At 34.3% G+C, this 17,019-nt stretch overlaps 1 protein-coding gene across 2 annotated transcripts in view; it reads left to right on the top strand.

Annotated features, from left to right (window-relative positions):
- Window positions 1-17,019, top strand: part of TMEFF2 (transmembrane protein with EGF like and two follistatin like domains 2) — a 256,081-nt gene that overhangs the window by 120,413 nt on the left and 118,649 nt on the right. For both annotated transcript variants that reach the window (XM_005573793.5, XM_074009603.1), the window contains exon 5: window positions 11,529-11,625. In XM_005573793.5, coding sequence (XP_005573850.1) covers window positions 11,529-11,625 — 97 coding nt within the window. The remainder of the gene's footprint in view (window positions 1-11,528; window positions 11,626-17,019) is intronic.

The raw sequence follows: 17,019 nt of genomic DNA, 5'->3' as shown, positions 1-17,019 counted from the left end.
TGCTGATTTAAAATAAAGTGTGTGAAAACACTTTGGATAGATAGGAATGAAACTTAAGGTGCTGGGACCTCCTTATTTGGCTGCTCGTGGAGCAGATTCCAAGATGGGGCATCACTGCAGAGGTCTTCAGGGGTCCTAGGGGGTAGACTATAAATTATGGATTTGAAACCAGAGCTTGAGGGGCAGTTGTAAGCTGGAAGAAGGAATCACAGGAGTCACTGACTCTACCACCTAGAGCCAATAGCAAAAGAGAAATTGTAGAGATGAAATAGGGTCCCTCAATGTGAGTCAAGCAGGGGGTCAAGGAAGGTATGTAGCTGGATCTAGCAAAAGACTGAAACTAATTACAGGCACTGAATTCTGTTTTGCCATTCTTTCTAATGTTTTGGTTATTGTAATTCCCCCCTCCCAAAAAAAAAAAAAAAAAAAAAACAACCAGGAAAAAGGCCTTAGTTAACAAAACTAGGCTGGAAAATATTACAGGCAATTCAAAAAAATTATTGCTATAAACTACCAATTTTACAAAATATGTTGACCTCTTAAAATTGGCTTTTTATGTTTTTGCTACTCTTTTATTTCATTGTTCTATTTATATCAAATAAGTTATGTATTTAAACAAGCCTGATTTTTTAAATTTCTTCTTTAAGTTTTACCTAGACTTAGAAGTTAGACTTAGATGGATAATGTGTCAGGCTTACAGTGAAAACTACTACCCATAGTAGGCAAGTACTAAAAGAAAAGGATAAAGCCCTTATTTTGTTTTTGTCTTCATCAATAAGAAAAGAGAAAACATCACTTTAGTGCTTTCTTTTATCCAAAGTCCAGTGCACTAAAACAAAGAGGCTGGAGCTCCAGGCAATTTCTGAAGATATCTACTGGGGACTTCTTATCTATTTCTTACTTGCTCCTTTGCTCCTCCCTTGATCCTTTTACTCCTCAGTATAAGAAACCAAATTTGGATGTTTCAGAGGAAGACTTTTACTATAGGCTCCACAATATATTTATCTGTTTTTGTTATGTTGTTTTGTGTTTCTTATTCCTCTGTTCATACAAATATTTCTACTTCAGCATCATTATCAGGTCAAAAATTCACATTTGAGATGCTCAGCTGTGAACTTCCTTCAAAGAACCATCTTACTTGGAATAAGATAATGACTTTCCTTCACCTTTAACACTTTCTTAATGGTAACGCCTTAGAGTGGCAGAGCAATTTGGAGGGTGCAAAGCAAAGTCACACATCTTCCTATTTAATCTGCATGAGCACGGCAGGCATCTTATTTTACAACTAAAAGTTCTGAGCCTCAAAAAAGACTCTGGACAACCCAAATCTGCTTCTTTTAGCATTAGGAGAATTTTGTGAAGATGCAAGTGCATTTTGATTACTTAATGTCATTTTCAGTTTTAAGTGTCACTATTAGATTTTCATTTCAGTAAGAGACATGGGAGATATGTTTGAGAAAGGCAGGTTTGTAAGTACATAAATCAGCTAGTTAGAAGGTTACTTTAAAATTTAGGCAAGTTATGATAAAGATCACAACCACTACAGTGGTGACAGAATGGGAAAATATTTAGGACATAAACATGGAGTAAGTTATTAACAGATTATGAAGTCCCTCTACCAAAACAAATATTTAGTAGGTTAAAGTTAACTCAATTGGCAATTAAGTCTTTATTTGATTATTCAAATGAAACTTGCTCTATCACAAAATACCTTTAAGTCATCAAAACCAAATGCCATTTGCTAAAGACATACAGAAGTGTAAGTTAATAAAGATACATCTTTATTCGTTAGAGGCTTACTAATTAGAAGAATTAAGTACAAAGTTGGCAAGCAACAAATTGAGGTAAGAAAGACTTAGAAAGACTTTTGGTCTTCCTTTATTCACATTAATTTTCCTGCAGTATTTCACACCTCCTTCTTCCTTGTTACATCACCTCAACTGATGACCTCCTTAGATGTAAATACAAGAGAAACAACAAATACAAGTAGAGGAGATCAACTTCATCTTGCCTTTTCAGTGGCACCGCCTCTCTACATATGTACCTGCATACTCTGCCATCCCTCTTCCTCCAGAAGACATGGTCCTGCTTCTAAGACCAACCACCACACCTCTCTCTAAACCCAATCCCTACTTTGCTCCTGTAATTACCCGCTTTCCTTCCCATCTAACTTTGTTCCTTTATGCTCTGTGATTCCTCTTAGCACACAACGATGCCTGAGCACTATTCTTCCATAAAATCTCTCTCTTGACCCTACATTTTTATCCAAGTAATGCTGCATTCTCTGTTCTCCTCATTAGCAAATCTGTGCGAAAGTATTGGCTACATTTACTGTTTCCACTTAGTAACCTCCCAGGCTTTTCTCAATCCCCTCTAACTGGGATTTGCCCTGCAGTAGCCCAAGCAAATGTTTATAATTTACCAATAAAAAAGAAATTCCTCATCTTTCAGGAATTAAATAAAGAAAAAATTAAAAACCGTTTATATGAATATGCATAAAATGATTCAAATAAATTATCCTGGGAATAACGGCTATATTTAATTATAATACCATATTGTTGGTATGATATATTTTCATGAAGTCTGGCATAGTAACCTGCTCTAAATGAATTTTGCTATGCATGATATCAGGCTGTCTGCCTTCCTTCCTTCCTTTCTTCTTTCCTTCCTTCCTGACTTCATTAATCTCTTTCTCCTGTTTAAAATAAACTGAGTATCTTCAGTTGTAACTCTGACAGGCTTAAATGATAATAGAATTCTCCCTCAATATAGTAGCTTTGTATTAATCTCTTAAATTATTTTTCATTAATATGCAAAAGATAAATTATGTGTGATTTCTAAAGAAGCTTTGTCAAGCTCTAGCAAACTAGCTTAATTATGAAAAATTAAATATTCTGTAATGATCTCTTCTTTTGAAGTCTTTAATATGAAATTACATTTGTTTAATCATAAGCTTGGTTCTTGGGCCTTTCAAGTGGATTTTGGAATTGTAAACCATTATGTTTGAGTGTAATTTAGTTTTTGGCATTAAAATCAATTTAAAATTAAAAATTATCAGTGGTGATATATTTTTTAATCAAAAAGAAACAAAGATAATGGATTTCCTCCCTAAAATCTGAACATATGTTACTGCACTACGACAGATACATATGCAGTATTTTGTTTTAGTTTTATAGATAACAAACCAAAATGCTACTTCTTGTTTTCACATTTTAATAATATGATGTAACAGTATAACTATTATTCATATGACTCATATGTCATAATCTATGAAAAAAAGGAAAGTATTTTCTTACTATTTTTCTTTAAAGTTGTATTGGGGTTTCTAGGGAAAATTTAGAAAATTTTAAAGAAAATATGACTACAGCTCAAAAACAGCAACTTAGAATTGTCTAGGCCTCTAGGAACTGTCAACAGCTTCCATCATTTAAATACAACTTACTCACATGTGGGAGAAGCATATGGAGGGAAAACTCACACAAGATGCAAAATAGGCAAGTTGTACAAATTAAAGAACAGAATGGAGAGTTTTTATTTAAAATTTTCTTTTTATTTTCTAAGTCAAATATGTCCTTTATTTGAATGTAAACTCACAGTTCAGATTTTTTGTGATAATGAGACAATAATTTTTATAATTTATTCAAAAAGAAAAATTGCTGTTCATAACTTGATAGTCATTTTAGCTACCACAGATATATTAAATGCTATCACTAATCATTTCTTTATCTATGTAAATAAAGTGAAAAAAAGATAAGCCTATCAAGAACTATTTTGTTACCTATTTAAGAAAAAAACACTGACGACTAGATTGATATTGACTAAAATAGGAGAAAAGTACATTCTAAAGTTTGAGATAACCAGATTAATATCTGCATAAAATATGTGTAAAAGCTCTTTTCTCAGCTTTGTAATAATTTAAATGAGTGTAGAACCAGTATTTTTGTGTCATATTTTACATCTAGAAGTCTCCTTTTTTTTTTTTGTTAACATAACCTGATAGTTTCGGGGACCTCCTGCTTTATTTCACACTTGATGTATGTAAATACTTCTATTTATACACATTTATAGTGTGTTTAATGTTATGCTATGCTTAATTTAAATGGGACATCTTACATGTTGATGAGAGAGACGTACTAGAGCTATATGGAAGAGAAAATTTGAACCATGCATAAAGTAGGAATAGTAGTGTTATGTTGGGAGAAAGTCAAAATGTAACAGAAGAAACATACCTTAACTATTATGAAATCTATGCTGACAAAGAAAGAAAATGTTAGAAAGTTTGAAGGCAGATTTGGAGAAAATTAAAAGGAGATCTTGGTTTGTATAGGTAAGTAAAGCAACCAAAATCTGAACTGTGGAAAATGATGTAAAAATATTTATTTCCTTAGAATTTATCAAGAACATTAATCCATATTTTATTAGTCAGCTTTCACTAGGTAAAGCTAAAATTACAGATGACCTCAAAATCTCAGAGGCTTACAGAATCATTGGCATATTCCTTGCTTTGATAACTGAAGTCAACTGTGACTGTGCTCTATGTATCTTTTCCTTCTGGAACTGGTTGAAGGAATAGCCCATATTTTGAGATGTGCCTTTTTTGTACAGAAGGAAAGAGCAAGAAAAAAAGAAATTCGCATGATAGCTTTTTAATAGCTTCTATTAAGAACTCTCTCGATTCCACTCACATTTCAATGGCAAAAGCATGTCAGAAAACTAATGATGATATCAGGGAACTGCAAGTCATGCAGCTATGGCAAGAAACATATAATCCTTTTATCAGAAAGGGAGGAAAGATAATGGGGGAAAATGATACAATCTATTCTGCATCATATGCCAAAAGTGTTTTTCATGGAGAATGTGGTACTACAGATAAGTCTTGAAAAGTTAGGGCAAATACAGAACAGACGTCAAATCATTTAGCAGCGATTGGCAAGGGTCTTCATTTGTACAGCAAACTTTAGCTTTTTGCCTTTGAAATTAACACAAAAGAGTAGAATGGCTGTATAAAGTAAAAATAATTTTTTAAAAGGACATGAGTTTTATCACATAGGTAGAAATAAAATGCATGACAATAAGATTGCAAAGACTGGAATATGATAATTAGAAATATATTGTCATAAAGTTAGTAAATTTTTCATGAAGTAATAGATTAGAATAATTTAAAGATGCATATTGTAATCCTTAAAGCAACCACCATAATAATAACAAAGAAACACTACCTCCCCACCAAAAATTTATTGGAGATAAAGTAAAATATATACCTAAGAATACTTTATTACACACAAAAAAGACAGAATTGGAAACAGAGAAAGAGAAGATTGGTCAAATATGAAGCAAACACCAAGTTGGTGAGCTTAAAACTAAACATATCAGTAATTGAAGTAAAAGGACTAAACACCCTGATTAAATCCAGACTACATTTTTTTATAAGTTAGACTAAATTGTATGTCGTTTAAAAGAAACACACTTTAAACTTAAGGAGCAAAGAGATTGGAAGTAAAATGATGGAAACAATAAGCAAAAAATTAACCTGGTGAGGCAATGTGAATATCAAAATAAAGTAGATTTCAAGCTGAACAGTGCTTGAAATTTTAATGGGTCATTTCATAATGATAAAAGAATCACTTATTCAAGAAGACATAAGACTACTAAAAGTTTATACCCCCAGTACAAAGCTCCCAAGTATGAGACAAAAACTGACAAAACAAGAGAACTAGATGCAAATTTACAGTCACCAATATAGATTTTAACACTATTGTCTCAGTAATAGATAAAACAATTAAATAAAAATCAGTATAGTTATGGATGATTTGAACAACACTAACCATCAATGTAAGCTAATTAACATTAATAGAAAATTGTTCCACACTAGAGCAAGTTACAACTTCTAAGGTGCACATGGAATACTCAAAAAGATAGACCATATCCTGGGCCATAAAACAAGTTACAATACATTTCAAAGTATTTAAATTAAACAATGTGTTCTCCAATGATGATAAATTAAATTATTAAATTTAATGAAGATGAATAAAAATAATATGCCTTTGAAAACCCCCAAATATTTGGAAGTTAAAAACACACTACTAAATAATTCATGAGTCTAAGAAATCTCAAAGGACATTACAATATATATTTTGAACAGAAATATATGAAAATACAACATATCAATATTTGTGGTATGCAGCTAAAGCAATCTTTAGAAGGCAATTTATACATTTTAATACCCATATGAGAAAACAAAAAAGACATAAAGTCAAGCATTTCTACTTCCATTTTAAGAAACTAGAAAAATAATAAATTAAGTCTTAAGTATGTAGCACAAGGATATAAGAACAGAAATCAATAAAATAAAAAATGAAATAGCCTTGTATAAAGAAATCAAATTTGTAATTGAACAACAAGAACAAAAAAATCACTCCCGGACCAGATAGTTTCACTAGTGAGTTATAACATATGAATAAAAAATAATACTAATCTGACACAAACTCTCATAAAATAGCAGACTTGGGAACACTTTTCAGCTCATTTCATGAAGGGCAGGCATGGAAAATACAAGAAAAGAAAATTATAGCCAATATATTTCGTGAAAATAAATACAAAAATGCCCTACAAAATATTAGCAAATGAAATCCAGCAATATATTAAAAAGTTAATATACAAAGATCAAGTTTGACTTTTCCCAGGAATGCAAGGTTAGCACTGTCAACAAAATAGACCGAGAAAAATATTGCAACACATATATCTGACAACAGGTTTGTACCCAAAAGATATTAAACATTCCTGCAGGTGGGGAATTTAAAAACCACCAACAACAATAATTTTTGCCTTAAGATTCAGTAATCCTGCTGCTAGTTATTTATTCAAGAGAAATAAAAACATATGTGTACACAAAGTCTTTTACAAGGATTTGTACAGCAGCTTTATTCATAAATACCCAATTATAATTTTCAGTCAATAACTGAAAACAACCCAGATATCCTTCAACAGGAGAGTGAATAAATAACCTGCAGTGTCTCATTCAGTGGAATACTAAGCAATAAAAAGATATAAACTATTGATACATGCAACTACCTGAATTAATTTCAAAAGTTATTATTTTGAGTGAAAGAAACTTGACACAAAAATTACATATTGAGTTATTCCACTGATACGATGTTCTAGAATAGTTAAAACTAATCTGTGGTGATAGAGATCTACCCATATATAGACAGGGTAGTGGTAGGGCATTGCCTGGGAAGAGTAACCAGGGAACTTTCTGGGATGATAGAGTTGTTCTGTGTGTCTTTATATGCACTTCTCAACACTAATTAAAGGCTACTGAGTTAGTCCATTTGCATTGCTCTAAAGGAATACCTAAGGTTGGATGATTTATAAGGGAAAAAAGTTTATTTTGGCTCATGGTTCTGCAGGCTGTATGAGAAGCATAGTGCCGGCATCTGCTTCCAGTGAGGCCTCAGGGAGCTTTTTACTCATGACAGAATGCATAGTGGCAGCAGGTGTGTCATGTGGCGAGACAGGCAGCAAGAGAGAGAATGAAGAGGTTCCAGACTCTTAAACGAGCAGATCTCGCCAGACTCTTAAACAAGCAGATCTCACCAGACTCTTAAACAAGCAGATCTCATGTGAACTAACTGAGAGAAAATTGCCTCATCACCAAGGGTATGGTCCTAAGCCATTCATAAGGGATCCACCCCCATGATGCAAACACTTCCTACCAACCCGTACCTCCAACGTTGAGGATTACATCTCAACATGAGATTCATAGAGGATAAATATCCAAACCATATCAGGTACCCTTAAGATCTGTGTGTGGTCATCCTTCAGTCTTCTCAGGGGATTGGGTCCAGGACCCACCCTCCCCACAGTATACCAAAATTTGTGGATGCTCAAGTCCCTGATGATATTAAAGTGGTGTATCCTATGCACATCTTCACATATAATTTAAATCATCTCTAGATTACTTGGAATACTTAATACAACATAAATGCTGTGTAAAAATTTGTTATACTATATTTTTATTTTTTATTATTTGTATTTCTGCATTGTTATTTTGTATTTTTTTCTGAATATTTTGATTCAAGATTGGCTGGATTTGTGAATGAGGAACGAGCAGATATAGAAAAATGACTTCATTTCGCTGAATTTCAATTTTAATTGCATTTTTAACAAAGTGAATTACAATGCTTACCCATGTTTGAACATTAGAGTGCACTGTTTTCAGAAATGGTATGACAGGTTAAGAATATTATAAGTCACAAGAAGCATGACAGTGAGAACTGGATTCATCATCATATAGGACTAGCAAGAAGAACAGGGTGGTGTTAAATACATTTTAATGGAAGGGCAGAATATTAGGGATAATGTTCTTTCAGTAGCTCCACCTCCCTCACCCCTCAAATTTCCCTCAATCATTTGCCAAAACCTAAGTTTCTATAAAATAATGGGAAATAATTATCTTACTTTGCAACTCAAAATAAAAGAGCTTAAAATATAAATGCGTGATTAAGATAATACTTTAAGATAAATGAATTTTATTCTTAATCAGTGTATGGATGCAAATAAGCACTGATCTTTCCTGTTACTGGTAATATAGAAAGAAGAGAAGGAAGTAGCAGTCCAATTTAACACACATTTACTGAGAGTGTAACGTGTACTAAATCAGTGGTTTTCAAGCTTTTGTTACTGTGACCTTTAGTAAGAATTGCAATTTATATTGCAACCCTGTATGTAAGTACATATGTATAACTAAAGCAGTGTTATAAAATAAAACATGTACTTGCTAAATAAGATGCAGTCTAGTATTTACTAGACTAGTATAGTGTGTTTCATGTTTACAAAAATGCAAGTCATGATGCATTAATTTCACTACCTGCTAAAACGTTGTGAACTGTGGTTTGAAAAACACAATGCTATTCTTTCTACTCAAAATGTGGTCTGTGGACCAACAGCAGCAGCATCTGGGGACTTTAAGAAATACAGAACCTGAGACCATACCTTGCACCTAATGAATCAGAATCTGCATTTTAACTAAACTTCCAGGTGCTTCCTGTGTGCTTTAAAGCATCAGAAGCCCTGTGCTAGATGATGCCTGAGGAGGGTGCTCTGGACAGATGAAGCCTTCTTGGTATTGTTTAAGGCAGAGATTCTTCCTCGGAGATAGTCTGTATTCAGAACAGGCATATTCAAGCGCCCAGCTAAGTCCAATTCAGTATCTCCAAGGATATCTCAGGGCATTTTTATTTTAAAAAAAAAGAAAAAAAAAAAACATATTAACAAACAAGATCCACGAAAGCCTCTGAATCAGATCCTATTTAAGAACCACTGGTATAAAAAGTGAAATGAAAGTTGAGCACTGATTAAGTCCTTTTTTACTATTATACAAAGGCGCAAACCTATGTTTCCAGTAATGTGGAAAGATTTTATTTTATATTTCTTTGTGGGTGACTTCATAGAAAGGCACTTTATTCACACAATACTTATTGATGGGGGTATTCCCACTGCTTCTTTTGAATGTACTTCTCCTTATCGGAGAATTTCCAAACATCTCCATTTTACCAATAATTGCCCTTTTATAGAAATGTAATGTGACTTCTGGTAGAAATATTATTATTAGTCCTGCTGAGATAGCAAAATTTATCCCTGGATGACCTCCAGTCGATCCCTTACCAAAGATCTCAACTCCTGAAGAAAATGGGGCTGTCTCTAAGTGGCCATCACCATTCATTAAGGTCCTTGCCATTGTGTTCGTATCTTTCCTGAGTAATGGGAAGTTTTAGTCTGGAAGTTGCTAATCTTGCTAACACTAAAAGGCTTTCTCCCATTAGCAGCTTCTGTGTTGCATTAATAATAAGAAAGTAATACAGAGACCGACCTCAGCTGTTCAGTCTCCCCTGAGATGAGGCCCCAGCTTCCCTCTTATCCCCGTGGTCCACTCTAATGGTCTTGCCTATATTAAAGTAGTAGAGTGGATAATAAGATAAGTGCTGTTTATTTTATCAGAGTCTAAAATTCCTTCTTCCTGTTGGGGAGGACACGTTTTTTTTCTTAAGACATCCAAATTGAAAACTATACCATCAATACTTTTGCAATTGAAATTGACCTATTTACTTCATACTGTTTTAAAAATGTAAGTGTTGACTATCAAGCACAGGAAAAAAAATGTTTTAGAAAAAATAAATCCCTCCACCTTTCTTGGAAGAGTTACAAAACAGATAACTCTCCTAGGGATGTCTTCTTGTCCTTTTTTGAGTAAATCAAATTACTCATCTGAACAGCAGGAGATTAAAGAAAACTAAAGATCTTTGATTTTATAAGTATTAAAAACTCTTGTTAATAACCAAAGAAGAAATGAAGAGAAAATAACATATTAAAACAAAGTAAGTAAGACTGGATTTGACAGGTTCAAGGTGCATGTTAATAAATTGTCTTTGTTATTTAAAATGTTCATAAGGACAGGAACTGATGCTGGAATTAATTGCTTATGTTCTTTTTCTGTTTAAAATATGTTATCTTTTGCAGAAGTGCACTTCTTAAAGATTCCCTTGATTTAAACATCTGTTTTTAAGTGTATATGATCTGTGTATGCAATAGTTAGTTGACTGCAATTTTTCATTTTAAAATAAAACTACTTTTTCTTTCAATGATATATTTTTAACTGGGAAAAGAGGTAATTCACCTTGAAAGTGTTGCTCATTCCTTGCACTCAAATACTAGAAATTTTTTCTCAATTTACACTGTTGTATCCTGATTTTGAAAAGCTAACTTTATAATTGAGTGATATATTGCCCGTTTTTGTACTTGTCATTTAGAGGAAAAAAGAACCAATATCAATCATCATCATCATCAGTGACTAAACAGTGACTCAATGTATTTTTTAAAATAAAATATATGTTCATAACCCTCTAACAAGGAATCACTGTGATTAGCTCTATGCAATACTTATGTGAGATTCAATAAATGACAGTAAAAAACAACTAAAAGCTATTTTATAAAAACTTATAATCAACATATTTTTTCTTGTAAGTACTTAACTGTTTGAGGGAAAAAATGTGGACATATCTAATAAATCAGGGATGCTCATCTAAATTTTTAAAAATTATACATGAAAACTTTCTTTGGACCAAAAGTTTCGTAATCTGGAAATAAGAAAATTCTAAATACGTTTCAGTAAAATAGACAGTAGATCTTTCCCCCAGAGAGGTGAAAATTTAACACCCTGTTAACTAAATAACTCTTTCATATGGTCTATTTATTAGGCAAATAATTTTGATGAATACAATAAACTCACGTTTGTTGTTTTATTTAGTGTGCAAAATGCGAACGTGTTCACCACGTACCAATGGGAAGCATATTATTGTTAGAGTTGTCTTTAAATTGGAGGAAGAAAAGAGTTGCTTATGACATTCTTATGAAGCTTCAATAGCAGACAGGTCCATTGGGAAAGTAACAACTTTAATACAGAATTGTCCTGGGGTTGTAGATATAATGCACAATTATCTGAATTCGTTTTACTTTTTTCTGTCCTACAGTCCATGAAGGCTCTGGAGAAACTAGTCAAAAGGAGACATCCACCTGTGATATTTGCCAGTTTGGTGCAGAATGTGATGAAGATGCCGAGGACGTCTGGTAATATGCTGTTTTTATTCTTTTAGACAAAATAATGACAGTGATTAATTTCTTTTTAACGCCATCAACCATTCTGCAACAGAAGACATTGTCTGCATTTTTATTTTCTTATTCAGTTCCCAAGTGAAAAAAAAAAAAAAATGAGGGCTGTAATAACAGCAAGGAATTTCTGGAACTGGATTAAGAGGTGGGCCAGCCAAGCAGCTATCCATGGCATTACTTGATAAGGTACACTAAAATATCATTGAATCCTCCCAAAACTGTCAATGTTAGGATATAGAGGGGAAAAAAGTCTTTTTTACTGGAATGTCTTTGAAAAGGTATCATCAGGGCTGGGTGTGATGGCTCAAGTCTGTACTCCCAGCACTTTGGGAGGCCAAGGCAGAAGGATCGCTTGAGGCCAGGAGTTTGAGATCAGCCTGGGCACAAAGCGAGACCCATATCTCTACAAAAAAAAAAAAAAAAAAAATTAATGAGCTGGGTAGGGTCGCACTAGCCTGTAGTCCCAGCTACTCAGAAGGCTGAGGTGGGAGGATCACTTGAGCACAGGAGGTTGAGGCTACAGTTAGCTGTGATCATGCCATTGCATTCCAGCCTGGGCCACAGAGTGAGACTTTATCTCAAGATATTTAAAAGGCATCATCAGGAAGTAATAGATGATCAGAGTTAGTTTGTTTGGGTTTCTATAACAAAATACCATAAACTGGGTAGCTTATAAACAAAAGAAATTTATTTCTCACCATTCTGAAGGCTGAGAAGTCCAAGATCAAGGCAGATTTAATGTCCGATAAGAGCTCACTTTCTCTTAAAATAACCTCCTTCTTACTGAAGCTTCACATGGCAAAAAGGGCAAGGGAGGTCTCTGGAGCCTGTTTTATAAGGGCACTAGTCCCATTCATGAAGGCTCCACCTCCATAACCTAATCGCCTCCCAAAAGGTCCTACCTCCCAATACTATCATCTTGGAGGTTAGGATTTCACCGTATGAATCTGGGGAGGGGGACATCAACATTCAGATCATACCAGTTGCTAATCTGACTTCTAAGATGATGGAGTAACTGCTCTTATAAAGATATGTTCATCAAATAATAAATCATACTTATTATTTTGAAAGGGTGCCAACATTTTAGCCTTCTACTGTATTGGTCCCACCTTAAGTACATTGAAAAGTGAATAACTCAAACTTCTGAGGGGTTCTTTGTACCATGATAGTGAAAAGAAGCAGCCTCTTTTTTATTCCTTTCTTCTCTCTTCTGCTCCTCCCCTCCTCCTCTTCCTCTTCTTCTTCCACTTTCTCTTCTTCTCCTCCTCCTCCTTTCCCTCCCTGTCTTCATCCTCCTCCTCTTCTTTTCCTTCTCCTTTGTCTTCATCTTCCTATTATTATTACTATTATTTCTCTTTTTCCTTTTTACATATACCTCACCCTTTTCAGGAAAACATCTGGCTGCTCTTTATTTTCTTCAGTATGCAGACTGTGCTTGCCTAGAGCAGTTAACCGTCATTTTGATCAAACTTTTATGAGTAGGGGGAAAATTCATCTAAGGGAAATGAAGAAAAAAAATTAAGACAAGATTATTTGGCAGTAGTAAAACAGTCTGCACTTAAAATATTTTTCAAGTGAAGATTCTATCTGAGTAAACGGTGGTTCTTAGGGTAAACTACATACTTACAAGTAAACACTGCCTTTGAATAGCCAAGTGAAATAAACATCTATTACTAAAATCAAACAGCAGAAGAGTTTTCATACCTGTCAAACACTTCTAGCCAGTGGGCAGCTGGGAGCCAAGTGAGAGAGTCTGTGCACTGGTTTGACCATCTTGAGGTAAACGAATGTATGTTTTTTATTGAGACAGAGTCTCACTGTCTTTTTTTTTTTTTTTTTTTTTTTTGAGACGGAGTCTCACTCTGTCACCCAGGCTAGAGTGCAGTGGCGCGATCTCAACTCACTGCAAGTTCCACCTCCCGGGTTGGAGAGATTCTCCTGTCTCAGCTTCCCAAGTAGCTAGGATTACAGGCGTGCACCACCATGCCCGGCTAATTTTTGTATTTTTAGTAGAGACAGGGTTTCATCATGTTGCTCAGGCTGGTCTCAAACCCCTGACCTCAGGTGATTTGCCCACCTCGGCCTCCCAAAGTGCTGGGATTACAGGTGTGAGTCACCATGCCCTGCCAACAAATGTTATGTTTTTTAAAAAACATCCTAGGTACCTTTATGGCTGATAAATTTGTGGTTCCCAAAACTGAGAGATTGCCAGAGGTACTATGAGAATTTTTTAAAACATACCAGTTATTTAGTTCTGCCCCAAAATTAATGAATCAGAATTTCACAGAAGTGGGGCTTAAAATTTTAGTTTTCTAAAGGCCCCCGGGTGATTATGGAAATACTACTCTAAAATAAATTACTAATTCAAAGACTCTTTCTCCTTCCTAAATGCTTTAGGGCTCTTCTGTAGTCATAAGATCAAGACACACAAATAGGAAATGTATCCTTAAAATATTTTGTTTCTAACGTTTGTTGGTGACTGCATCTGTGTTTCAGCATCATTTTTTCAAACTGTCTTCTTGTAAATTATTTCACTTAAAAAAAAAGTACATGAGTCTCTATCTTTTTTTAAGAATTTTAATTTTCTTAGTTCCTTATCTTTTTAATGATCATTCTTTAAGTGGTATAGCTCCACTTTCCAAGTACAGATATTTAAGACATGAACTTGTAAAAGCAGCTAAAAATTATTGGTTGCTTACAATGGGTTTTATCCATTTGTACCATTTGTATACTTTTTTTTTGTTCTCAGCTATCTTCAAAATAGCAATAGGAGGTAGATTCCATTATTATTTTACTTTAAAAAGAGAAAACTGAGTTTTAAAGTGATAAAGTGGCAGGACCAAGATGAAGACAGGAGGTGAAAGTAACTGAAGGGTGTTAGCATAACAATTCAACCAAAGATGCAATGGAAACAATATGTCTTTGCTGTCATGTCTAGACAATGAGATGGCCAGATTGCAGGCAGCATGTTTGCACTGACTCTCCAAGGCCTGCAAGGTTAGAGCTGGTCTAGGTAGATATTTGCAGCTGGAAGTGGGAAAACATCCAAGCAAGCAAGGGGTTAATCCTGGTATTCTTGCAGAAGTTCAGATCCATGGTATGAAGGCAGTATGAAGAGATACGGGCAAGGGTAGTGACACCAGAAAGGCTTAGCAGTTGTCTACAGGACCCAGCCATAGCAACTGTAATTCAGAAAATAAGTTCAGTTACAAATGGGACAAGGAGAAGGACAAAGCAGAACCTTAGTCATGGAGAAATTGGTGTCAATCAGAAAAACTCATCAAGAACTGAAATAGGAGAGCCTGGATAGATACTGGAACTGATATACAAAGTCAAGCCTTGGTTACAAGTGGCTGGGAGAAGCATAGCCTACATCTGAGAAATAAATTACAAGGTCAGAATGAAACCAGCAGCAACGCTGTCTGAATGCTAAATCAGTTAGCTTTTGGCTACGATATCTTGTATACTCCCAGCATAGGGACAAGATTAGCTCCAAAATGCAGAATAAGCCTGAACCTCCAGATGGGGGCTAAGTGGCCACGGCTGTGAAGATTAGAGGGCTGTAGGGGCAGGGAGCCAAGAAGATCATTAGACTTCCAAGGCAAGAACGAAAGTTATTAGTGTTTAAATAAAATGTATTTAAAATGTTCAATGTAAGCAATAAGGAATTGTGCTGAAATGACAAGTGCATTGATTTCCATTTACATACCTTGTATGTTAACATACCTTTGTATGTTAATATATTGTATTAGTCATGGCCATGAAGGGCAGATTGGAAACAGCTGAAGGACACAGGAATAAAGCAATGAGTGAAATTAAATAGGCATAGAATGAAAGGCTGTAAAGTAAGATAGGAAGCAATAGCGAAGCGATCTGACTGTAGTACCAGGCAACAGAACCTTCACTATATCAAGGGAGTGTTGATACACTATTGATTTTGGATGACACCATGGCCACGTTCTCTCAAACATAAAATACTACATATGCTGTGTGGCAACAAAGAGTACAACTTATTGTTTCAGTTTTTTCCTTTAACACTAACTAAACTATAATTTTATGTGTACAGATTTCCTTAATCCTGCACTATGAAGTAATAACAAGATGTGAATAACTGCTGACATGAAATAATGTTCTTACTATATCCACAATACTGAAACAAAGGTGAAAAATTAATTCCCAATCTTTCTTTAACCCTGGCCTAATAAGTTAATATTTTGCATTTTGCCACAGGGTTAAATCTAGTTATTCAAACATTCTTAAATACTTTCAAGATGAAGATAAATCTTTATTAGAATGAAAACGTGAGTACACGGTTAACTGATCATGTTTTCATAGTTAGATGAGTTTTTGAGTTCAGAAGAAAGTCACACTGGAGATGGGAACTTAAAAAAGTAATAAATAGGGGAAGGAGAAGGAGAATAAAATAAGAGGAGAAAAAGTAATAATCAGATGGCATTGACAAACTATGATACTAATGACATAACATTTTAATGCTTTTATTTTGAGAAAACAGATGGCTTGTAATCTAATATAAGACCCTAGTTTATGTTCTGTGATTTCATTTCAAGGTTTTTCTCTTGCATTTTTCTTATATGGAGAATATCAAGGCTGTAAAAAATCAGAAAATTTTAGGTTCTCTCAATAGGAAAGGAAGACCATGGCTACAAAATATTTTTTTTCAGTTATAGGTATTAACTTAAATGTAGGAAAGGATTGAGCTTCCAAAAGAGTGTTAAAATTCAACAGGATAAGTTATTCACGCGCCAGTACATCCATTCTCATAATAGAGGTATCTTTCATTAAGGAAGGACTTCAAAAGTAGCTGAAACACCTGTGTGAAGGGATGTGTGTGCCTGTTTATGGGAAGGGGTTAAGAGAAGAAGAAAGGGCTTAAAAGATCATTTCTCTTTATATCTAGACTGAAAACAGTCAAAACTAATACATTTATACATAAAAGAGACTCTCAAATGCACCCTGCCAAATATAATTTATAAAGAAGAAGAATGGCTTATAAATAAGTCAAATATAATAAAATTGACTCATTGCAAAGTAATAAAGCTCCATCTGATAGCACTGGGAATACCAACTTATGATTTCAGCAAATATTTCTGATTTCACTTTAGAAACAGCTTTATATTCCCTTAATTATCTTACCTGATAAATTATCTCAGTAAGTCCAAAGTAGGTCAGTGGAAACTCTTTTCTCTGGGAACTATTCCTTAGAAGTAATTAGCCTGGAAGTTTCTGTTGGTTCTGTCAGTCACAAGTAGTTCAGAGCCCTGGGGTTGATACTTGATTTAATATACATATACATACAAAAGCATTGATAGCTGGGTCTGACCATAGGAATAG

Source organism: Macaca fascicularis, chromosome 12, assembly GCF_037993035.2.
Source record: "Macaca fascicularis isolate 582-1 chromosome 12, T2T-MFA8v1.1".
Taxonomy (NCBI): Eukaryota; Metazoa; Chordata; class Mammalia; order Primates; family Cercopithecidae; genus Macaca; species Macaca fascicularis.
Note: the sequence above shows the minus strand (reverse complement) of the source record. Positions and strands in the feature narration are given on the sequence as shown.